We start from the raw sequence: 26,412 nt of genomic DNA on the forward strand, positions 1-26,412 counted from the left end.
TCTCTTGACAGTATTCGGTAGCAGCAGATTTAGGGGAAAAGTTTAAGACACCTTGCAGTAGGCAGCTATGGAATAACCTGCTCTGAGGGAAAGTCCTTTCTGAACCCCCATTAGTCAGAAGGTAAGAAGAGAGGGAGATCAGATGCTGTGCCACTCTGAGACAGCAGTGAAAGATTGGCAGCTCCCCACTGCCAGAGCCTTTCCCTAACTGCCTCCCCTCTACCAGGGCCTTTCCCTGTGTCAGGGAAAGGCTCTGGCAGCAGGGAGGCAGTGGGACACTACACTGTGAAAAATAGCAGTGTAGATGTGGAAGGCACTGGTTGGACACCCACAGAGCTGTTTAGGGTATACACCTCTACCCCAGTATAACGTGATCCAATATAACATGGGTTCGCATACAAGGCGGTAAAGCAGAGCTCTGGGGAGCGGGCTGCGCGCTCCGGCGGATCAGCGCGTCAAGCTCCGACATGCTGCTCTGAGCGGCATGTTAAGGGTGGGAGGTGAGCGGGAGGCGGGTGGGCAAGCAGGGTGAGGAGGCGAATGGGGAGGTGAGCGTCAGGCATGAGGGGGGTGAGGAGGCAGGCAGGCGGGAAGATGGCGAGCAGGAGAGCAGTGGTTGGGCAGACACGGGGAGTCGCGCCGAACAGACTGTGAGGAGACTAGCGGGGAGGCGAGCGGTGGGCAGGCGGGTGGGTAGGTGGGGTGAGGAGGCGAGCGGCGGCCGGGCGGGCGGGAGTGCTGGGCGCACGGTGAGGAGACTAGTGGGGAGGCTGATTTGTCCCGGGCCCCGCACCCCTCTAGGGACGGCTCTGACACGCTGCTCTCAGTGGCGTGTTAAGGGTGCCGGGCCGGGGCCGAGGGATTGGATAAGGGGCAGAAGGTCTCAGGGGGCAGTCAGGGGACAAGGAGCAGGGTGGGGTTGGATGGGTCAGGGATTCTGAGGGGTCAGTCAGGGGCGGAAAGTAGGTGGGGGTCGGATAGAGGGCAGGGCCAGGCTGTTTGGGGAGGCACAGCCTTCACTACCCGATATAACGTGGTTTCACCTATAATGCGGTAAGATTTTTTGGCTCCCGAGGACCGCGTTATATCGGGGTGGAGGTGTATATGCACAGGGTGCTGGCATATCTGTACTCTACTCACCTAAGCAGTGCCTCACTCTCTACACTGCTATTTATACCTATGCTAGCTGGATATGCAGTGTCTGTACTCTACACACCACTGTAAGTGTAGACCTGCCCTTAGAGAAGCCTAAGGGTTGCCACTGTGACTAGCATTTGCATGAGTGCACTAGGGTGGAAGGGAAAGAGGGAGGAGACCTCTCTCCATGGCCACACTGGTTCCTACTGTACAGCTGTAACAATCTGGTCCATGCTATACAGATGCAACTGTCTAATCATGCAGGCAAGATGCTGATTTCACTGACTTGACTTGTAACTAAACTTCACCTTCAAAATTCAGAATCTCTGGCTATCAAGGCAAACACAAATTTTGCAAGGTTTCTCCTATAATACTGGAATGGGTTATTTAAGGCTTACAGTATTATCTGAAGAAATTGCCCTGCTGTGCGACCTTGGTGTCTCACTATACTTCTCTGTGTGTCTGATTCCCCTCCTTATTCTTTGTCTTGTCTGTTTGTGGCCAGGATGGTTTTTTACTATGTGTCTGTACAGAGCCTAGCACAATTGGACCTTGATCATGATTGGGGCTCTAGGCCCTAATATAATGAATAATAACACCATCCCAGCACCACCACCACCATCATCACAGGAAAATGATTTCCTTGAATCAAGGTGAAAGGCATTAGCAGAACACTGTAGGCAACACCCTCGTAACTGTACAGAGGATTTTAGTTTCCAGGCGGTTACGGGCAAATCAGTGCACTTCAGCAGAGCTGTGTCCATTTACACAAGCTAATGATTTGGCCCGTAATCTTTTAGGAGTTAAGACTGTCTTTTCAAGGCAAGCAAATACATTCTGTAAATGATACTGTCTTCATTTCAAAGCAAAGATCAAGCTTAAAAGTAAGATAATGTAGGTGCCTAATTTTAGGTTCCTAAGTCTGAAAACTGTCATTGAGAATTGAAGGGGAAAGTATTTGTATTTCATCATTTAAAATGACAGACTTGTAAACAAACTGCCTAGTATACTTTTTAAAACATTTAAAATTAAAAAAAGGTCTGGGAAAGGTGGATGTTAAATAGTTTTGAATAGTTTTCACAATGCTCGTGTGGCAGGCTGAACGGATGCTGTCATGCAATTAGCACTTCGGTAATGTTTTAATCTCAAAGTGCTCCAACAACATTACCAGCAAGGAAGCTTCCCATTTTATATATAAGGAAACTGAGGCAGAGAAGGGAAATGACTCGTTCAGATAAGACAGCAAGTCAGTGGCAGAGCTCCAGTTAGAATCCAGGAGTCCTGACAGCTAGTCCTCGCTAACCACTAAACGTTCTGCTTCCCTAACTGGCAATAAAGGTAAAGCTTTCCCGAATACTCAGATCATGTTGTTTTCTGCTGAATGCAACAAAATAAACCATCTGTAGCTAATATGCCATTATTGAATGTCTCTTTGTTTTAAAGAGCTAGATGGATCAAAAACAAATCCTGGGATCTGAGCATTCCCAAACTTTCCCAGATCCAGACTCAAACGTCCCAATTGCCCCCAGGGGTAAAATTCTCAAAACAACCTAATTGCTTAACTACCTTCAAGTGCCTATGACACTTTTGACAAATTTTACCTTATCATCAGCCAAACCCAAATCCTGGATCCAAAAAGCTCCAAACTTTGGAGAAGTTTTGATTTGGATCCAAACTCTGTGGCTCAGTATATTTCGATGTCATTTTATATCCTCTCACAGCCCTCTAGAATATAGCAAAAGGAAGATTATTGTCTCCACTCTTAATTTTTATGATGTTTTAAAACAATTTCAAATGCTGTTTTCCAAGTTATGATTTTTTCACTCCTCCCCATCCTTTCCAAACACCATAAAGCAAACTATCCCCTCCACAGATTTTAGCTACTCCCGTGGCCTGTAAACAGGTTAAACAAACAGGGAGATTCCTCAAGAGAAGTCACAGGTTCAAGATCACAAAGGATGACCGGGCATATGGGCCATTTGGAGATTTTTCTTGCTATTGTGCTTATCTGTATCTTCGCTGTCATCCAGACGTTAACCTCTGACCTACAAGCCTGCCTCTCTAAAAAGCCTTGCAGTGTTTACCCATTATGTAATGTCTGTGCTTTTGTGGAAATTTTACAGAAACAAATGGAGGAAGTTTGCCAGTCAAACTAGTGGACAATAAATCCTGTCCTATGTAGATAGAGTGGTTTACTGTCACCATAAACCCCATACTTCCATGTCACAGAAGAAATGTTTTCAGATTTCAAAACATTACAGTCACATAAATGTTCCAGTACTGAAGAACAAGGCCAGTTTTATATTATCATTATTTTTATTAGGTATGAGAATTTACAAATTAATTTTTACTTGCTAACCTAATGACTGTCTATGTTTCAGATAATGGCAAGGCTAATAAAGTCCCATACTCAGTACTGTAACATTTTTTCTGTCTCTTCATTAGTGCAGGTCTGAAACACTTGGTTCCAAATCCTAAAATTAGTTTGCAATTTATAACATTTCCACTTCAAATACCTTTCCTCAAAAATACTTCATTGTAAGTCTTTGATGATTTGGCGTCAGTCTTTAGCAAACCGCTTTCAGGACTGTAGATGGCATCTTTATAGGTACGTTATTTTATCTTGTTCTCTCCCTCCCCCTGCCCATGTGTCTGTTTGTCCTCTTGCTGCCTCCCGTCTGCACAGACATTGTAAGCGCCCTGGGGCAGGGACTATTGTTTTGTTATCCCTGTATGTCAGTACAATGCCTAATACAATGGGGCCCTGATCTTTGACTGGGGTTTCTAAAGAATAAATACATAATAATAACAAAATGTTATTTTAGATCACATGTAGAAGCAAATATTTTTTCAATCAGTAGTGGGGTGGGCAAAAAGGAACGGAACCTTTCTATCTCCATACACTCATCTCTTTGGTTGACAATTCTCATTAAGGCCCTCTTTCTGCTCCCTCTGAAAGGAGATTTACTCTTGACTCTAGTGAAAACAGGATCGGAACTCAAAGCCTTGTTATAATTAAGTTTTATAAATCTCATTTCCTTTCAGCGGAGAGAAAACACATTGTTGTGACTAAGCTTTGGATGTGGTAACAAATCCCTGGCAGGTTAGTTTGTTTTAATGGACACATTTACTTTTAAGGAAACTTTTACCATTTTTTCTTGCCCTTAATCATAGCTTTTATTGCAATTGCAGTAATTCAACAGATGTACGTGCCAAAGGTAATATGTGTATTTTTAATGAGTCGACACAAACTTCCTGGAGAGGAGAAACAAATTCATTTTCAGAACATTTTTGAATCATATTTAATAGCTATTAAAAGGACAGGGGAGTCGATCAGAACAACATTTATGACAGTTTCATATGCTACACTAGTTTACAGATGAGTAGTTACATACAACAGGATTTAAATAGGCCAGATTGCTGAACTAAATATATTTTTGCTGAACTGATGACCATGCTATGATCCTTCTTTCTTCCCTGTTTGTGAATCTACAAAAAAGACCTATGGGTTTGATCCTGTAAAACCGAACTTGCTCGGGTAGCGGTAACCTATGCGTGTAGTTCCTTTGAGGTCAATGGGCCACATAGTGCCATCACATGCATCCGACGAAGTGGGTATTCACCCACGAAAGCTCATGCTCCAATATGTCTGTTAGTCTATAAGGTGCCACAGGACTCTTTGCTGCTTTTATAGTGCCATCAGTTTCCAAACAGTACTCTTTGCTGAAATCAATGGGGAATTCTGCTTAAAAACGGATGGCATGATGCGGCCCAATGAACGGTCACATGAGTAAGACCCACTTACATAAGGGTTTGCAAGACTGGCTTCAGGACTTCAGACCCGCACCTGATTTAACTCAATAAAGTGAATGGAGCAACACCAATTTTACAGCAACTGAGGAGCATGTCTTAAAGGTATAAGGTGGACATTCTTGGCTGCTTATATCTGAATCGTCTCTTTGCCTGGGAAGATGTTAGATAAATTAAAGCAACTAGTGCACTTAGCATGATGAAAACTACTATAAGATAGAGATGTTCGCATCCTAGAATTGAGTTCTTGCCACGGCTGGGGTACTGAGGAAAGGAACACAAAAAATACTGTGATCTTATATTTACTTCCTAAGTTGATGATAACTCCTGTAAAAGATGACATGCCCCTTACTTAGAGAACAATGTTTAGTAACTCTGAGCCTAATTCTGTGAGGTTCCAAGTACTCCCATACCCCTATAACTTGATTTACTTAACTGCTTACTTGGAACTATATATTAGAATTTGTGCACTGTCCAGAACAGACAACAAAGACACTCCCTGTCCAGACACTTTACGATCTAAGGCCTTGATCCTGCGAATGAGGATCGAGTGCAGACTCTTCCACCTGCGCAGAGTTGCACTGAAGTCAGTGTGACTCGGTCTACCCTGGCAGAGCTCGTTGCAGGGGTCTAAACAATCTCTTAGAAAGCAGGACTCACTGGAAAGTCTAGGTGTCAGGTAAGAATGTCTCTAAAAGATTACTATAACAAAATCAAAATTCACTTCTTTTGAGACGGAAGTGTTGAGAGTCTCTGGGTTAGGCTAAAAGGGGTAAAAACCAAGGGTGATGTCATGCTAGGGGTCTACTACAGGCCACCTAACCAGGTGGAAGAGGTGGATGAGGCTTTTTTTAAACAACTAACAAAATCATCCAAAGCCCAAGATCTGGTGGTGATGGGGGACTTCAACTATCCAGATATATGTTGGAAAAATAACACAGCAGGGCACAGACTATCCAATAAGTTCTTGGACTGCATCGCAGACAACTTTTTATTTCAGAAGGTTGAGAATGCTACTGGGGAGAAGCTGTTCTAGATTTGATTTTAACAAATAGGGAGGAACTCATTGAGAATTTGAAAGTAGAAGGTAGCTTGGGTGAAAGTGATCATGAAATCATAGAGTTCACAATTCTAAGGAAGGGTAGAAGGGAGTACAGCAAAATAGAGACAATGGATTTCAGGAAGGCGGATTTTGGTAAGCTCAGAGAGCTGATAGGTAAGGTCCCATAGGAATCAGGACTGAAGGGAAAAACAACTGAGGAGAGTTGGCAGTTTTTCAAAGGGACACTATTAAGGGCCCAAAAGCAAGCTATTCCACTGGGTAGGAAATATAGAAAATGTGGAAAAAGACCACCTTGGCTTAACCACAAGATCTTGCATGATCTAAAAAATAAAAAGGAGTCATATAAAAATGGAAACTAGGACAAATTACAAAGGATGAATATAGGCAAACAGCACAGGAATGCAGGGGCAAGATTAGAAAGGCAAAGGCACAAAATGAGCTCAAACTAGCTATGGGAATAAAGGGAAACAAGAAGACATTTTATCAATACATTTGAAGCAAGACGAAGACCAAAGACAGGGTAGGCCCACTGCTCAGTGAGGAGGGAGAAACAGTAACAGGAAACTTGGAAATGGCAGAGATGCTTAATGACTTCTTTGTTTCGGTCTTCACCGAGAAGTCTGAAGGAATGCCAAACATAGTGAATGCTAATGGGAAGGGGGTAGGTTTGGCAGATAAAATAAAAAAAGAACAAGTTCAAAATCATTTAGAAAAGTTAGATGCCTGCAAGTCACCAGGGCCTGATGAAATGCATCCTAGAATAGTCAAGGAGCTAACAGAGGAGATATCTGAGCCTCTAGCTATTATCTTTGGAAAATCATGGGAGACAGGAGAGATTCCAGAAGACTTGAAAAGGACAAACATAGTGCCCATCTATAAAAAGGGAAATAAAAACAACCCAGGAAACTACAGACCACTTAGTTTAACTTCCGTGCCAGGGAAGATAATGGAACAAGTAATTAAGGAAATCATCTGCAAACACTTGGAAGGTGGTAAGGTGATAGGGAATAGCCAGCATGGATTTGTAAAGAACAAATCATGTCAAACTAATCTGATAGCTTTCTTTGATAGGATAATGAGTCTTGTGGATAAGGAAGAAGCGGTGGATGTGGTATACCTAGACTTTAGTAAGGCATTTGATATGGTCTCGTATGATATTCTTATCGACAAACTAGGCAAATACAACTTAGATGGGGCTACTATAAGGTGGGTGCATAACTGGCTGGATAACCGTACTCAGAGAGTTGTTATTAATGGTTCCCAATCCTGCTGGAAAGGTATAACAAGCGGGGTTTTGCAGAGGTCTGTTTTGGGACCGGCTCTGTTCAATATCTTCATCAACGACTTAGATATTGGCATAGAAAGTACGCTTATTAAGTTTGCAGATGATACCAAACTGGGAGGGACTGCAACTGCTTTGGAGGATAGGGTCAACATTCAAAATGATCTGGACAAATTGGAGAAATGGTCTGAGGTAAACAGGATGAAGTTTAATAAAGACAAATGCAAAGTGCTCCACTTAGGAAGGAACAATCAGTTTCACACATACAGAATGGGAAGAGACGGTTTAGGAAGGAGTGTGGCAAAAAGGGATCTAGGGGTTATAGTGGACCACAAGCTAAATATGAGTCAACAGTATGATGCTGTTGCAAAAAAAGCAAACATGATTCTGGGATGCATTAACAGGTGTGTTGTGAGAAAGACACGAGAAGTCATTCTTCTGTTCTACTCTGCGCTGGATAGGCCTCAACTGGAGTATTGCGTCCAGTTCTGGGCACCGCATTTCAAGAAATATGTGGAGAAATTGGAGAGGGTCCAGAGAAGAGCAACAAGAATGATTAAAGGTCTAGAGAACATGATCTATGAAGGAAGGCTGAAAGAATTGGGTTTGTTTAGTTTGGAAAAGAGAAGACTGAGAGGGAACATGATAGCAGTTTTCAGATATCTAAAAGGGTGTCATAAGGAGGTGGGAGAAAAGTTGTTCATCTTAGCCTCTAAGGATAGAACAAGAAGCAATGGACTTAAACTGCAGCAAGGGAGGTTTATGTTGGACATTAGGAAAAAGTTCCTAACTGTCAGGGTGGTTAAACACTGGAATAGACTGCCTAGAGAGGTTGTGGATTCTCCATCTCTGGAAAAAGCAACAGAGGGTCCTGTGGCACCTTTGAGACTAACAGAAGTACTGGGAGCATAAGCTTTCGTGGGTAAGAACCTCACTTCTTCAGATGCAAGTGAATCTTCCTTTCCAATCTTCCTTTCCAAATGCAAACGGATGGACATCATACCAAATGGACTGAAGGTGAAAAATCCATTGCTATCTACATACTGCACAGACCACAGTGAGAGATTATGCCATACATTATCAAAGAAACTGAGGAACCACCTGATCAGCATCCTATACAGCAAACAGAAAAACACCAAGAAAGAGCTCTCCAACCTGGAGACTTTCATAAATAACCAACCCTCCACACAAATGGACTTTACTACATTTTCCTCTCCATCTCTGGAGATATTTAAGAGTAGGTTAGATAAATGTCTATCAGGGATGGTCTAGATAATATTTGGTCCTGCCATGAGGGCAGGGGACTGGACTCGATGACCTCTCGAGGTCCCTTCCAGTCCTTGAGTCTATGAATCTATGAATCACCGCATGTCAGTTTCTATATCAAAGTGTTTTCAAGTGTTAATTTATTGAAATAATGTGTAAAACACCACAATATGCTTTGATTTTCATTTTGGAATGCTCAGCAGAATTTGGGTGAATAATTCCCTACCTGAAAGCTGCTTTTGTCCATGAAAGATGGACAAAGTTTATATATGCATTTTATTTTATTTTACAGTATGCCACAACATATGAAGAATTTTGATTTTCTGCCTTTCTTTGGAGAATTTTAAAATTCATACGTGTAAAGCATTAATGAAATTCCTCATGGGTGTAAAGTTACTCATGTGTGTAAACGTCAGCGGGATTTTCTTTTCTGCATTTAATAGCATCCCGCTACGGACTTTGTAATGTTAATTACAGCCAGAAAGAAAAAAAATTGACTATAAGAAACAGTGTCAAATGTCCAAATTTTCATTGTCCAACCTGCGTGAAGTGAAAAAGGTCAACAAAAACTCCAAAGGTGTAAAGTAAATTGTACTTTAAAATGCATTCTTTTTAATAATTTAAGGTGCTAATAGTACAGGTAAAGATTTTCTTTTTTAATAGATTTTTGGGAAAATATAATTTTTAACCTAACAGTCTCTGTTTAAGAAAAGAAATTTTCAAGACGTCCAACCACTTGATTCACTCCCTGGTTCTGATAAGGTTCTTAAAACTCCAAATATTGTGGATCATTTTATGGAAATAGTCAGAGCACTATTTTACGACCAGGTTCAAATTTCCCTGTATCCTTTCCAGAATTCTTAACTTGAGAAGAGAAAAGGACTTCGGGACACATACAAATCCTGCCTCTCTTTAAAATTTGTTCAGAGATTTGTTCCTGTTTTAACCTCAAGTTCATTTTTAAAGACTCATGCCCTATACAGCATGCTAGGTCACTCGTTTGTTGAAGCGGTAGGATCAAAAGTAGATATAGTAAAAAAAATATATATTCTGCTCACCGACACAATCCACACTGAAGAGATTTAGGGAGGTAACTATTGAAGCTTCATCGGGATATTTCAATCCTCGCAGCACAAATTGCACCATGGAAGTTTTGACTCTTTCCGGGAGAAATGACAGCAGGTAGACTGGCATGTACAGAATGTACCGAAGCTTGCACAGCACAGGTGTCAGGAGCTTGCCTTGCGGGGACTGAGCCATGCGTTCTATTGTTGGAAACAGCAGCACAGAGCGGAGAACCTGTACAGCCATGAGAAAGAGACTGTCAGGAAAGTCCTCTAGCACCGTATCAAATTCTGGAAGAGAGATTTTTTTTTAATGAGGCTCCTTTTTAAGTGAAATGAAGTTTGTCAGATGCACTATTAACTTGCAAAGATATTTATGGGCTACATGGAATGCCAGTTTTTTTTGGAGGGAGCAAATAAGGGCCTGATTCTGCAAGAATCTGGGAAGCCTCAACTCCCATTGACTTTAGTGGGAGTTGGAGGTGCTCAGCATGGTGCCAGACTGGGCTCGAAGTACAATTTAGAAGCAAGTGCCCAAAGTTTTGAACATAATCAATTGTTACATAGAGATGACGGTGATACCACAAGAGGGCAGTACACAGGAAAAGTCATTTTTTGTGTCTATGCAGGTTTTTTATTCTAATGATTTTATCTGATTAATTGTTTCCTGCAGGAGAAAACTGAGTTTTTCAAAATCATAGCTATCACATCATGGTCTTTTCAGTGGGTAGTGCAACTACAGAAAGGTTGATCAAACCATAGTAAAGTGGGGCTATAACTACAGTTAAAACAAGGTTATTATCGTTATTTATTAGTATTACCAATAAAGAGCACCTAAGAGCCATGGTCATGGACTGGGACTCCACTGTGCTAGGACATAACACATTTACTGGTGCTAGTCTAATGTTGCATAATACAGCTCACAATATTGTACTATAACATATGTCTCTTTAAGCTGCATGGTGATTTTAGCTCATAAAGGACTGAAAACACTCTGATCTCAGACTAAAAAGAAAAATAATATGAACCAACCATTAAGAGGAAACATTTAACTGATGCCTATTTCTAATTTCTATTTTATTGAAGAGATTGTATAAATATTCTTAGAGAATATACTATAGGAATCTATTGTCGGATGTTACTCCCTTTTCAAGTACCTTGGACTATCACACGAGCTTTCATTTAGGAAACACCTGTAAAGATACACAAACGCAATAGCTGGTAGTAGTATGAAGGAGGCAGACTAAGCCAAAGATATTATGGACGTTGGAGTGCTAGGTAATTATGGGAGACTTGTTGTGTTTCACAACGTACTCTGCATAAACGCAGAAGAGGCAAGCAGTTACCTCTGCCCAGTTATCAGACTGTCCAGATTTCCAAGGATTCTTTTAATTATTCCACATATCGTACGATTTAGTCTAGGATTTTGTTTTTAAATTAATGATCTTCCCAGTCTATTAGACCTAGATCCTGCAAACTGCTCTGCTAGCCTACGTGGAGCCTCACTGACTTCAGTTATGGTTTGATGGCCCAGCCATGCAGAGTAACTTGGAGGATCAGGGCCTTATAAGGTAACAAAAGAAATATGGAAAATGCCAATAATAGGTCACAATATATTTTCTATACTATATTTAAGACAGGACTTTAAAGGGTTATTTATGTCAAAGGCACAAACATTTTAAGAACTCCCTACAGTCTTCCAGCTGAGACTACCTTGATTTCAGACAAAGAAAAATATACTCTCAGTGAAAATCAATCCTGGGCCTCTTTTTATTAAAGGCAACCAACAGCTGGCGTATAGGAATGCAACTTGTACTAAATTATGTGGTAGTTTTGTGATATTTCAGCTAGGCGCTGAACTCAAACTCTTGTGATCTAAAGCAGATTTGACCCATGTTCTCAGCCACACATTAATCCTATGACATTACAGTTTATAGATACAGGATTAGCTGCTTTGAGAGAAGTTGCTAAAGCTTAGAGGCAAGAGAAGGAAAAACCTAGAAAGTAGTTATGTCCCTTCCTCTGATACTGTGCTGATATTGATATATATATATTTTTAAAATTGTACTGTATCAAGTTTAAAAGGTGGAGCTATGAGGGATTTAAGGGCAAATTTCTTTTTCTTTTTGTGTGTGTTCTGCACATAATACAAAGAGAGCTTTAAAATATATGTATTTCTCAACCACTCATCAACTGTTTAGCTCTCTGCCAGCATCCAGAGTCCCAGATTTGTTTGAAGACACAGTTTAATTTTAACTTACTTACAGATAACATGAGGATAAAACTGACAAAATATAAATTATTATTTAAACTCTTATTGTGTTGGTACAAATATTCATAGGAGAAATATGTTGCTTCTGTTCCATGCAGAATCTGCATTGGAGTATACATTTACCTTTATTTTGAATGTATATTTACTGCAACTAATCAGAATGCAAATATCTAACATCTACTGCACTTATATTTTATTAATATTTTGAAGTGTCAAGAACATATCTCACACTATATATAGAATACACCATTTACACTAGTAGAATCCACTTAGAAGAACCAAAGATATGAATACGTTTTATGCTACTAAAATAACTAAAGTTGCAGAGCCAGCTTTTAAATGTCAGCATTTTGACAATATAAAGCACTGTGTAAGTGCTAAGTATTATAATTACTATTATCAGCATTAACTAAAGCATATAGGTTTACTTGTCCCTCAGTGTAAGGAAATCATTCTTCATACTTTGGGAAACAGATTTTCATGGTACCCAATCAACCAAGACACACAGAAAATATTATTACATAAATAGGTAATAAGTCTAGTGGTTAGAGCAGGGGAACAAACGTTCTGGGCTCCTATGTTCTATTCTATTCTAGACTGTGACAGTGACTCTGTGAATCTCCTTGGTCAAGTCACTTAACCTTTCATGCCTCTGTTTGCCTATATGTAAAATGGTCATTATAGTCTCACACATTATTGGAGTGTCATGATAATAAAATATGAAGTGTTTTATGGTCTCAGTTGAAAGATCCTGTGAAGGTGCACTGTTTCAACGCTAGAGATGGCACATGCACTTGCAATTAAAAGTACGTTATGTGAAATTTTAAATACAAATTTTTCTTTCTGGTTTTGTCCCCAGCCAGCCTGCTGTGTGCATTCATCATCAACTTCTCACTTAAATATCTAAGGCTCAAAGACCTGGATGGTTCAACAGATTGATAATAGGATGCAGACCCTTTCACCTTTCGGTGTCCAATATAAATCTTGATAGCAACTGCAAGTTTTTGCCATCTGTCAGCTCTTTCATGGTATATATGAAATGAACTGATTTCCTAGTCCGGTTCCTAACTGAGTGGTGTGCATATCACTAATAGAAGCAACTGGCAACCTTGCTGGTAGCATGAACTGGGAGGCCAAGGAATGAACTGGCATAGAACCTGATTATATTTCACCATATGTCCCTCCAAAACAGACTGACATTAGTAGGGAAGTGTAGGGAGGTTTCCACTGCCACTGCCTATGAGATCTGGTGTCTAATACTATCAGTCCATAGCTTTTCAGGTACATGTATGTCACATTCCAGGATGCAATTCAGACCAGTGAGAGGTTGTGTCACCACCTGTCCCGTAACCCCGGGTGCCTGATAATGCTTTGCTGTGGTATATCCCAAGCTGGGCCTCTCACAAACAGCCAGACTGCGTGCTGGTCACATCCTGAATGTCTGTGTATAGCTACAGTCCTGGCCCAGCCGTTCTGCCCCAGAACCTGTCAGCAACACTCCAGTCATACTCTGACTTCCACCAGCCTGGGTTACTACTTACAGGGTGGCCCCAACACACTCCCAGTCCCAAATTTTCCCCAAGAATATGTGTTCTGCACTATCCAGCCCTCTCCTGAGCTGTTCAAATATTAAATGTCTGTTGTCCCTATAATGGGTCAATATTAAACAGCTTGCTACTTTAACTGGAGTTCCCAAACAGTTCAGTTTAAACACAGGATTGGTTTAGATTAAAATATAAAACAAGTTTATTAACAAAAGAAGATAGGATGTTAAGTGAATTCAAGTATCAGATATTAAAGTCAGAAAGGGTTACAAGAGAAATAAAAATCATTTTTAGCTACTACAAAGCGTTTTAACAAGCTAGACTTGGTTCAAGGAAAAATCCTTACCCTGGGTTCCCAGCAATATGGCTGACCAAATTCTCAGGTCAGGATTTCCCCCCAAAGTCAAAGGGCTGGTTCCTTTGTCTTCTCAGGTGAGTGAGTGAATGAGAGAGATTGGGGTGTTTTTGCCCTCTCAGTTTTATAGTCCACTGAGGGATAGCTCAGTTTAGCCTGCTAAACCCAGGGTTGTGAGTTCAATCCTTGAGGGGGCCACTTAGGGATCTGGGGCAAAATCAGTACTTGGTCCCGCTAGTGAAGGCAGGGGGCTGGACTCGATGACCTTTCAGGGTCCCTTCCAGCTCTAGGAGCTGGGATATCTCCATTAATTTCTTTCTTTCTTTTTCACCCTTCTGAAATGCATTTTCCTGGGGGTTACCCCTAAATAAAGTTCATTACAGCTGCGAGGACAGAGACATGGAGTCTCGTGGTGAAAGAGGTTCCATGTTGTTTGCTAGAATGCAGAGCAATCTGTTCCTGCCCTGCTTTGTTGCCAAAGAATGGACACTTGACAAGTTATTGCCAATCAACTTTGATGGCACCAGGCTAAAGGCATCAGCTTGTCCTTTGTCTTTGAGAAACCCATTTACCCCCTTCCCAGACTTGTCCGGTAAACACTTTTTAGTCATCATTTCAGCTTATGTTCATAACTCTTAATACACATATCGTACATACATTATGTAAGAATATTGATGATCAGTGAGTTATTCCTTTTAAATACCACCTCACCAGGCATGTTTCGCACAAAGATTATTACAATAACATGTAGGGTGTGAATATAGTGATGCTATTGGTCACAATGTAATCCCTGAGCTCAGACACGTGGTCAATAGGAGATTTTATAAAACAGATTATAGGGAAACTAGATATGTAAGGGCAAGAATGAGCCCTCTGGGCAGAGAACAGTAAATCTCTTTTTCATATCATACAGCCAGGTTAATTTCAAGTATTTTTTCAGGCAAGGTCTATAAATGCACTACTTTGAATGCTACAATTGGCTTCATGTGATCATTCAGTATTAATTGCTATCCTCAGCGTTTGGTTACTGGTCTAAAATAATGAAAACTGATCCTACCTGTAAACTATGTATAAACAAAACATGCTTTTCTATTCCTATAGTTTGACTTTCCAAGAGAGAGTAAAATGCAAACAACACAATCTACCTGAGAGAGGGAAAAGTGAAAACAGCTTCAAAAATTACCAGGGATGATGCCAACTTAAAAAATAGGTGAAATGAAGGTTCCAATCAGCTCTAAGTCAAAATGTTTTAAGGAGTTTCTGTATTGACAGAATTTTATCTAAAAGGATTTTGGTCCAGAGAGAAACAGACAGACTCCGGGCTTCTCTTCACTGCTAAAGAAGATGTATTTTTTACTTTGGGGTAACTAACATGCATGAGCTATCCTGAGATAAAAAACACAGTGAAAACAAGGCACTCTAGTTTTACTGCAACGTAAACTAGGCGAGGTGTTGACAGAAACAGTTACACTAGCTAGGTTAGTATCACACATGCATGCACATGCAAGGGCTTATTTCACTGATGTTTCTACAATTTCTAGAGGTATGGGGAGGAGATCAAAAGTTGAGGTTGATTTATTTATTTTTTACAGAGGGGTAAAGTTGCAGAACTGACAGGTTAACACCAGTGTTCTAAAACTTGAGTGCCACTTAACTTTAGGCACCAAAACAAGTGACATGGTCTTCAGAGGTGCACAGTTCCCACACCTTCCATGGGAGCCAATGGGAACTAGGAATGCTCAGCTCAGCTCATCTGAAATCCGGCCACTTATTTAGGTGGCAATTTCAGTCACCCAGGTAAAAATTGTATGTATGTATGTATGTATGTGTGTGTGTGTGTTTTTATATATCTATATCTATATATATGTGTGTGTGTGAAAAGAAGGGAGGGCAGAGAGAAGAGTGTGAGAGCACATGCATAGATATTGAAGTGATAAAAAGGACTGAGATACTTTTTTCCCCCTAAGAAACCTGACTTGCCAGAGTAGGTGAATTCTGTTCTAAGCCCATCAGGTTTCATCAGTTGTGTATCTTGGCTGTAAATGGACAAGTTATCTCTGTGTATATCATTTCACAGAGATGCTGCAGTTTTAAAACAGCAATGTTCTAGTCCATTGACAAAACTGTGGTTCTCATACTGTCAGAAACTGGAACTGGCTCGGAAATGACTTGCTGGCTCACTCTATGTTAGTGACAGAATCAATGGCAGTTGCGGTTCACTGGCACGTCTAAGGCAGAAATATTCTGAAGCTTGTTTGGCTCTTGCTGAAGAACCTGTTTTAAATTATTTGGGGTGTACAAACAGTTAATGTAATCACTGTTAACCATAAGAATGTAGGACTCAGATTCCATACCAGTTATGTAACTCACAGTTTACAATGAACTTAGAGATCAAATCAGCTGGCAGAAACAGGAAGCAATCCATTACTTTTTATAACTGATCCATTACAGTGACCCACGTTCAATAAAGCTGTATCCAAGTACGATACTAAAACTCACATGCAGATTCTGCAGCCACACACCATCGATCCATATAAAAAAAAACATTAGCATGTAGAAATAAGGCATACTTTGAAATCACAGGACTGGAAAGAAATACAGTAAGGAAGTTTCATAAAGCATTCTTAATAGATCACTGACTCCTTCAAGAATTTGTGGAAACCAAAGGCTGTTTGTCTGTCAAAAATAACACTTATTTTGATATATTTTAGTTCATCCCATGTATTAGTTTATTATTCATCTGTTGCCGTGGCAGAGGAAAAGCCATTATCTGTCAGGTGAAACCTACTACATTTTTCAAAGATAACATAATGATGTACTTAATGGTAATCTACAGTCCACATTTGACTTGAGAGTGTCACATTAATCAACATTTCTTTTACTCAGCATGTAGGAACCTGCAAGCAAAACCCCTAGGGTCATGGAAATATACCCTACTTTATTAACACAGCTGTGCAGAGAAGGTATCCAAGTTAAAGCACATGACAAAACAGACATTTTCTTATGTTTCTCTCTCATCAAAGCAAGACTTTCTAGACTCACCAATTCAGTTTGCTCTCTATGTCAATATTTTAAACACTCGCAATCTCATTTGAAATCGACACACAAGAACTGTTGAGATACTGTAATTTTCTCTGAATATAAAAAGATTTTTAATGCTCTAAATGAGTTTTCCTTGCACTGTACATTTAAAGTCAGTTTTTTGTTCGTTATATTAGCTAGCCATTTACCTTCACATTAGATCAGTACAACCACAGTATTGTGTGACAGGGAACAATAGAATCAGGACAAAAAAAGATGCCAGGAAAGTTTGTGAACAAAGATACTAATATCTAAAACCTATTCACTACAAGGGCTCCTCTGCTGCTCGTGGCAGGGGCTGAGTGCTGCTGCTCCAGCCCCTATGAGGCTGACCTAACCCTAACCGCTAGCCTGGTGGCCACTTTCCTGGGGTTGGCCACTGGCCGGTGCTCTAGTGGCCCTGAGGCTGACCGCTCCGTTCTGGTGGCTCCTGCTCCAGTAGCCACAGGGCTGACCACAGACAGCTGCTTCAGACCTGCCACTGCTCCAGCCCCAGCGGTGCTGACCTAACTCTGCTGCTACTTCAGCTCTGGGACTGCTTCTCCAGCGGCCCCAGGGCTGGCCATCGGCCACTGCTCTGGTGGCCCCAGGGCTGACCACTGGCCAGCTGTTCTAGCAGCCTGGGGGCTGCTCCTCCAGCAACCCCGGTGCTGACAGCTGCTCCTGTCCTGCTCCAGAAAAGTCCCAGAAAGTCACAGAATCCATGACCTCCGTGAAGGAATCGTATCCTTACTCTTTATACCTATTTTACAGATGGATAAACCGAAGCGCAGGGAAGTTTAGTAACTTGCTCGAGGGTACATTCTGTATAAATGAAAGAGCCAGGAATACAAACACAGGCATCCTAGCTCCCAGTCCCCTGCTGTAACCACCAGATCACACTCCTGAAGAAGTGGAACTGCTAGAATACAAAGTCAGCAAACAATCTGAAGGAGAAAAAGCATGTTTGTGTAATTAATCCAAACTTTGGAGGGAAAGAGGGTTGTACTGTGCAAGAGTGCCAGTGTGTATTCTTGTAGTTGGTTAGTTCAAATAGATTCATATGTTACCAAATGTAACCCATCTGTATGTGCTGTTACATCGGGCAAGACAATTTCCCACTTAGGACATATGTTTTTTATACATCCAACTTTAATTTTCTATATTTTGCATTTATTAATAGCCCAGTTTCCATCTTGGTACCAGATCCTCCTCGTTTTCATTATTCTCCCCCTCCCAAATCTCTCATTGTACAGCATGCAACCTATGTTAATGAGTAACGGTTTAGTGTAAGTGACAGAAAGAGGCACATTGCACGAATTTTCCATGGAAGTCATTGGCACACGAATAGCGACCTCATGCAGAGCATAAATTGTTTCACAAGTGAGCCTTAACTGGCTAGTCTATGCAATTCTCAGGAAATATACTGTTAGGAAGCAAGTGTTCAAAACTGTAAATTATACACTTGACTCTCTTCTAATGGGATTAAGGAATTTTTGCTCCCCAGAAAATGTAAACTTCTTTGTATGTATTTAACCGTTTGATGACAGTGCTTGCCAATGCCACTTGAGTAAAGAGTCTGCCACCGTTACTCAGTTTTCAGAACTCAGAGACTAAGGAATTCTCAGGGTAGTGATCCCTATGTTCAGCGATAACTATTGGCAGGATCAGAGTGAAAATGCACTCATGCGTGGCTCTGAGCCCTGCAAGTCACCCGTACACTGCTCCAGCGGGAGACACACAAACACTCTCAAAAGTAGAATTTATCTCCTAGCATCTGAGGAGTTTAGTAAAAAGACAACAATTAATTGTCTGGATGCATTTTTAAGAAACTCCCTCCCCACAAGCAAATCCGTACTCTGCTTGGGAGCAGTGGTGTGAAAGCAGCAGTATAGCAGCATACAGTAAAGTGCTTAGACAAAGATGAAAATGTATTTACAAGATCTGGACAGTAATTTTTTAAAAATGTACATATATACATTAATTCAAACAACTGTGCCCAAGGCACAACACCAAGGCATAAAAGCAAACCACCCTTAGGTGAGGATACAAATTGCTCATAATCCCAGTTTACCAGGTAAACTTTGGATGTAAAAACACTTGACAATTTCTGAGATGTCTGCCAAATGGCATTAAGTCTAGGGATGCTCCTGGGGCCCAGCCGATTCACCCCCAACCCAGATGCAAACTTACAATTCTTTGCTGGCTAGATTTAGAAGGGCAACAGATCCCAATGCAGAGCTGTGTGACATCTAGCCTTGGATTCAAGGTTCAATGTGTGGGGTGAACCTCAGCCCTTATATGTGAACAAGTGGGCATGTGCTAAGGTTTCTGTGAAACTTGGAAACCCATGAGTCCCCTTCCCTGCATTCCCCTCAACAAGCCCCAAGACCATCCTTCTAACCATAGACGTTATCAGGAAGAGAGAGTTCACCTCAACTGCTTTCTCCGAGAGCCTGGTTGACCTCCTCCAATGCCAGACACAGGCCTTTGGCAGAGAGTGTTTAAAAGGTGACTACTTCTCCCTCTTTGCAGAGAGATCTGGGAGCTAATTCTTAATGGACAGGATGCACCCTTCTCAATACCATTGCTCAGTAGAATTAGCTGACAATAGGAGCAGAATGCATTTTTGATGTACTACTAGAGACATTGATGCAACTGTCATCCCACCAACTACACAGGTGGGGGAAACGTTCTATAGCAGCACCACATCACTGCCCAAAGGAAACTGAAGGGAGAAGGGTGATCTACCTAGCTCCCACACTCCAAACCTCACCCCCAAATACCTTAGGGGAAGGCACCCAACTGCGGCCAGTGGGAGCTGCGGGGGCAGCGCCTGCAGACAGGGCAGTGTGCAGAGCTGTCTGGCCATACTTCAGTGGGGGGGGACATACTTCTGCTTCTGGGAGCTGTTTGAGGTAAGCGCCGCCCAGAACCCTGAATGAATGACTGCTCCTTGGAGCAGCCTGTCCTGGAACTCACAAGGGGAGAGACAAGTCATGATTTTGTCTTAAATGGAGCACAGGATTCGGTCCAAGAGGTGAATATAGCTGAACTGCTCAGTAATAGCATTCATTAACTGTAATTAAATTTAACATTCCTGTGTGGGGAGGGGTGCCAAAGAAACCCGCCACAGTACCATTTAACTTCAAAAAGAGGAACTACACAAAAATGAGGAAGCTAGTTACATGGAAATTCAAGGGAAAAGTTACAAGGGTGAAATACCTGCAAACTACACAAAGACTATTTAAAAAACACCATAATTGAGGTTCAAACTAAATGTATGCCTCAAATAAAAAAAAAAAAAAACAGTAAGAGGATCAAAAAAATTCCACCATGGCTAAACAGCAGAGTAAAAGAGGTGGTTAGAGGCAAAAAGGCATCCTTTAAAAATTAGAAGTCAAATCCTAGTTTAGAAAATAGAAAGGAGTATGAACTTTGGCAAGTCAAGTGTAAAAGTATAATAAGACAGGCCAAGAAAGAATCTGAAGAGTAACTAGATAAAAACACACAAACTAACAGCAATTTTTTTTAAATGCATCAGAAACAAGAAGTCTACCAGTCAGTGTGGCATTGGTAAGGGAGCACTCAAGGAAGACAAGGCCATTGAGAAGAAACTAAATTAATTCTTTACATCTATTTTCACTGCAGAAGATGTAGGAGACAGATCCCCACACCCGATCCATTCTTTTCAGATGATAAATCTAAGGAACTGATCCAGACTGAGGTTTCAGTAGAGGAGGTTTTGGAACAAGTTGCTAAATTAAACGGTAATAGGTCACCAGGACCAGATGGTATTTACCGAAGAGTTCTGAAGGAACTCAGATATGAAACTGCGGAACTACTAACTGTGGTATGTAACCTATTGCTTAAATTAGCCTCTGGGCCAGATGACTGGCAGACAGCTAATGTAACACTTATTTTTTAAAAAGGCTCCAGATGTGATCCTGGCAATTACATGTTGGTAGGCCTAACTTCAGTACCAGGCAAATTAGTTGAAACTACAATAAAGAACAGAATTATCAGATGCGCAAACACAATATGTTGGGGAAGAGTCAACCCGGCTTTTGTGAAGGGAAATCATGCCTCATCAATCTATTAAAATCCACCAGAAAATATAATGATGCTATATAACCCCATGGTATGCCTACACCTTGAATACTGAGTGCAGTACTGGTCATCTCAAAAAAGATATATTAGAATTGGAAAAGGCATAGAGAAATGCCACAAAAACAATTAGGTTTCAGAGTAGCAGCTGTGTTAGGCCAGGTCCACATTAACCCCCCACTTTGGACTAAGGTACGCAAATTCAGCTACGTTAATAACGTAGCTGAATTCGAAGTACCTTAGTCCGAACTTACCGCGGGTCCAGACGCGGCAGGCAGGCTCCCCTGTCGATGCCGCGTACTCCTCTTGCTGAGCTGGAGTACCGGCGTCGACGGCAAGCACTTCCGGGATCGATCCGGGATCGATTTATCGTGTCTAGACAAGACGCGATAAATCGATCCCAGAAGATCGATCGCTTACATCCGGACCAGGAAGTATGTATAGACGTACCCTTAGTCTGTATCCGCAAAAAGAACAGGAGTACTTGTGGCACCTTAGAAACTAACAAACAAATTTATTTGAGCATAAGCTTTCCTGGGAAGAAGTGGTCTGTAGCCCACGAAAGCTTATGCTCAAATAAATTTGTTAGTCTCTAAGGTGCCACAAGTACTCCTGTTCTAAAAACAATTAGGGGTATGGATCAGCTTCCATATGAGGAGAGATTAAAAAGACTGGGACTATTCAGTGCGGAAAAGAGATGACTAACGTGGGATATGATAGAGGTCTATAAAACCAGGAATGGTATTGACATAGTGAATAGGGAAGTGTTATTTACCCCTTTACACAACACAGAATGAGGGATCACCCAATGAAATTAACAGGCAGAAGGTTTAAAACAAACAAAAAGAAATAATTCTTCACACACCACACAGTCAATCTCTGGAATTTATTTCCATAAGATGTTGTGAAGGCTAAAATTACAACTGGGTTAAAAAAGAATTAGATAAGTTCATGGAGGATAGGTCCATCAATGGCAATTAGCTAAGGTGGTCAGGGACACAACCCCATGCTCCAGGTATCCCTAAACCTCCGACAGTCAGAAGTGGGGACTAGATGACAGGAGATGGATCATTTGAAATTGCCCTATTCTATTCATTCCCTCTGAAGCATCTGGCCACTGTCAGGAAATGGGATACAGGGTTAGATGGACCACTAGTCTGACAAGCATGGCCGTTCTTATATATAGCTTAACTTATATTTAGGGCTGTCAATTAATCGGTTAACTCAAGCGATTAAAGGAAAACAAAATTAACTAGATTAAAAAAAAATCAATTATTTGCCGTTTTAATCACACTGATGAACAATAATAGAATACCAATTTAAAGTTGTTATAAATATTTTTGGATGTTTTTCTACATTTTCAAATATATTGATTTCAATTACAATACAGAATACAAAGTGTACAGTACTCATTTTATATGATTTTTGATTACAAATATTTGCACTGTAAAAAAGATAAAAGAAAAAGTATTTTTCAATTCACTTCATACAAGTACTGTATTGCAATCCCTTTATCGTGAAAGTACAACTTCCAAATATAGAATTATTATTTTTTTAGGGCAGTCATTAATTGCAGTTAAATCACATGATTAATACAAAACAAATTAACTCTTCTTTTCAACAAGCATTAATCGCACGCCTCTGTTTTGACCATCTTCACTTATTGTACTTCATTGCTTGGCGGACATTGGCACAGTTGTACTGTGTTCTCATGATCTAGAGTGATTAAATATCAGAAAAAGTTAATGGAGCAAAGCAGCAAAAGTTCAGGTCCTTTGAATGGGAAATTTATTTTTAAAAAACTTCTGGCAAGTTCTCTGGATAAAAAGACGGTTATCTGTAGTTGAGTTCCAATACCATCGAAGTACTTCAAGTCTGCAGTACCACCTATGTGCTAAATATGCTTTTGCCTCCAGTTCTTGTGCTACAGGTAACACACTGACAGCAAATGAATCCCACCAGTCGTGACAGCGTACGCTTACAGAATTTCAGAATCGCTGCAAGCCCCTGGATCAAACAAAGTACAGCAGCTTAACTAATGCTACTGCAAAGTGGATAGCTATGGACTGCAGATCACGTAACATTGTAAATGATAGAAGGTTGAGAGATGTTATTCAAATTACATCTTCCAATTAGTCATACACCTTGCCTTCCCGAGGACCCATTGCAACACAAATACATAACCTATACCACATTGAGCAGACTACAAATTTAGAGCTTCTGAAAAATGCACTAGCTGTTGCTTTGACTGGACATCCTTGAGCAATCAAAAGCTATCTTGGAGTCACGGCACACCTGACTGATGCTGCATGGACAGTGCAGTTTGTATTAACAGTAACACATACTGAAGAGAGACATTATAGTAGCGCTCAGTGATAGTGACTTTGAAAATGTGCTGGCAAAATGAAGAAAACGTGTGGGTCATTTCAAATACAGTCCAGCTGACAGTACAGAATTAGAAATACAACAAGCTGCAAATAGGCAGAAACAAGAACCTCTGGTACAAGATATTTCAACCAGATGGAACTCCACATTGGGTTTGGTTCAGCGCCTGCTTAGAAATAAAGTCGCTATCACAGCCACATTAGCTCTTCAAAAGTACAATCTATCAGTGCCAACAGGTATTTTGTAAAACTGCAAAAGCTAGAAACGCTACTTTAGCCCTGCAGATTTGTGAGTGAACTCCCTGAAGAAGAATTGTATGTCTGCTGCTGCACGGTTTTACCCACATTCTGCCATATATTTTGTGCTATGGCAGTCTCGGATGGCAACCCAGCCTATGTTGTTTGATTTAAGAACACTTTCACTGCAGATTTGACAAAACACTAAGGAGGTACCAATATCAGATTTCTAAAGATAGTTACAGCACTTAGGGTGGTTTAAGACTCTGAAGTGCCTTCTAAAATCTGAGAGGGACGAGGTGTGGAACATGCTGTCAGAAGTCTTAAAAGAGCAAAACTATGATGCGGAAACGCAGAACGCGAAGCTCCAACAAAGAAAATCAACCTTTTGTTGGTAGCATCTGACTCAGATGATGAAAATGAAGGTGCGTCGAAGCATGAAGGGACATACAAATGTTTAGCATATCCGGCAGGTAAATACCTTGCAACACCAGCTACAACAGTGCCATGTGCATACCTGTTCTCGCTATCAGGTGACATTGTAAACAAGAAGCAGGCACATTTATCTCCCGTAAATGTAAACAAACTTGTTTGTCTTAGCAACTGGCCGAACAAGGAGGAGGACTGAGTGAACTTGTAAGCTCTAAAGTTTTACATTGTTTTATTTTTGAGTGCAGTATGTAAAAAAAAAAAAAAAAATTCTACATTTGTAATGCACTTTCATCTTAAAAAAATTGCACTATAGTACTTCTATGAGGCAAACTAAAAAATACTACTTCTTTTATCTTTTTTGTACAGTGCAAATATTTGTAATAAAAATATATAAAGTGAGCACTGTATACTTTGTATTCTGTGTTATATAACTGAAATCAATATATTTGAAAATGTTGAAAAACATCCAAAATTATTTATAATACATTTAGGGCTGTCGATCAATCGCAGTTAACTTATCGATTAACTCAAAAAAATTAATCGTGATTAAAAAAATTAATCGCAATTAATCACACTGTTAAACAATGGAATACTAATTGAAATTTATTAAATATTTTTGGATGTTTTTCTACAATTTTCAAATATATATCGATTTCAATTACAAAAACAAGTTTGTTTACATTTACGGGAGATAATGCTGCCCACTTCTTAATTACAATGTCACCCGAAAGTGAGAACAGGCATTCACATGGCAATGTTGTAGCTGGTGTTGCAAGATATTTATGTGCTAGATGCACTAAAGATTCATATGCCACTTCATGCTTCGGCCATCATTCCAGAGGACATGCTTCCATGCTGACAATGCTCATTAAAGAAAAATGCGTTAATTAAATTTCTGACTACAGAAACCAAACCATCAAAAAAGAAAATCAACCTTCTACTGATGGCATCTGACTCACATGATGAAAATGAACAGGCGTCGGTAGGGTGACCAGACGTCCCGATTTTATCGGGACCGTCCCGATATTTCCTTGTTTGTCCCGCGTCCTGACCGACATGCGGTCGGGACAACCGGACAAACAAGGAAATGCCCTGGAGCCTAGAGCCCGGAAGTGCTCGCACCCCCCCCCCCCGCCCCGACTCCGCCCCCTCCTCCCCCGATTGGCTCCCTCCCCGAATCCCCGCCTCACCATTCCCCCTCCCTCCGCAAGCGCTGGAGGGAGGCCTGGGAGACTCAGGGGAAGCGCGGGGCCAGGGTGAGTAACCGTCCGGCCTGGCCGCGAGCAGGACTCAGTCGGGTGGTTGGGCGAGGAGGGGGGCGGCCCGCGGGGCCAGGCGGCGGCTGTTGTTGTCCCCCCGGGCAGCGGGACTCGGGAGCAGCCGCTGCTGCAGCTCCCACTGCCGCGGGGGAGGAAGCGGCCATGGCGCTCCGCGGCTGCGGCTCCGGCGCCCCCGAACCCCACGAGCCGGGGCCTGCTGCGGGGACCCAGCAGCGCGCACGCTGGGCCCAGCCCCTGGCCAGTCGCGTCTGGGCTGCTGCCCAGCTGGTGCTATCCCGCGGCGGCCCCGGGGCGGAGGCATCGGCCGCCCAGCCCCGTTCGTTCCCCTGCGGGATGGGGGGGCTGTGGCCCGCTGCCCCCACTCCGGGGCCGCCGCGCGATAGCACCAGCTGGGCAGCAGCCCAGATGCGACTGGCCAGGGGCTGGGCGCAGCGTGCGCGCTGCTGAGTCCCCGCAGCAGGCCCCGGCTCGGGGGGTTCGGAGGCGCCGCAGCCGCGGAGCGCCATGGCCGCTTCCTCCCCCGCGGCAGCGGGAGCTGCAGCAGCGGCTGCTCCCGAGTCCCGCTGCCCGGGGGGACAACAACAGCCGCCGCCTGGCCCCGCGGGCCGCCCCCCTCCTTGCCCAACCACCCGACTGAGTCCTGCTCGCGGCCAGGCTGGACTGTTACTCACCCCGGCCCCGCGCTTCCCCTGAGTCTCCCGGGCCTCCCTCTAGCGCTTGCGGAGGAAGGGTTGTTTTTTTTTTTTTGGCCCCGCCCCCCCGCCACCTCACCCCCCCCCCCCCCCCGCGTCCCGATATTTGTATTTGGTGATCTGGTCACCCTAGGCGTCGGTCCGCACTGCTTTGGATCATTATCGAACAGAACCTGTTCTCACTTTCAGGTGACATTGCAAACAAGAAGCAGGCAGCATTATCTTCTGCAAATGTAAACTAACTTGTTTGTCTGAGCGATTGGCTAAACAAAAAGTAGGACTGATTGGGCTTGTAGGCTCTAAAATTTTACATTGTTTTATTTTTGAATGTAGGGTTTTTTTGTACATAATTCTACATTTGTAAGTTCAACTTTCATGATAAAGAGATTGCACTACAGTACTTGTATTAGGTGAATTAAAAAATACT

The 26,412-nt window shown here is 41.9% G+C and overlaps 1 protein-coding gene across 4 annotated transcripts in view; it reads right to left on the reverse strand.

The window, feature by feature from the left end:
* LDAH (lipid droplet associated hydrolase) overlaps positions 1-26,412 on the reverse strand; it is a 187,153-nt gene that overhangs the window by 36,698 nt on the left and 124,043 nt on the right. For all 4 annotated transcript variants that reach the window (XM_034766592.1, XM_034766593.1, XM_034766591.1 and 1 more), the window contains one exon: positions 9,617-9,857. In XM_034766592.1, coding sequence (XP_034622483.1) covers positions 9,617-9,857 — 241 coding nt within the window. The remainder of the gene's footprint in view (positions 1-9,616; positions 9,858-26,412) is intronic.

This window comes from Trachemys scripta, chromosome 3, assembly GCF_013100865.1.
Source record: "Trachemys scripta elegans isolate TJP31775 chromosome 3, CAS_Tse_1.0, whole genome shotgun sequence".
In the NCBI taxonomy this organism is placed as follows: Eukaryota; Metazoa; Chordata; order Testudines; family Emydidae; genus Trachemys; species Trachemys scripta.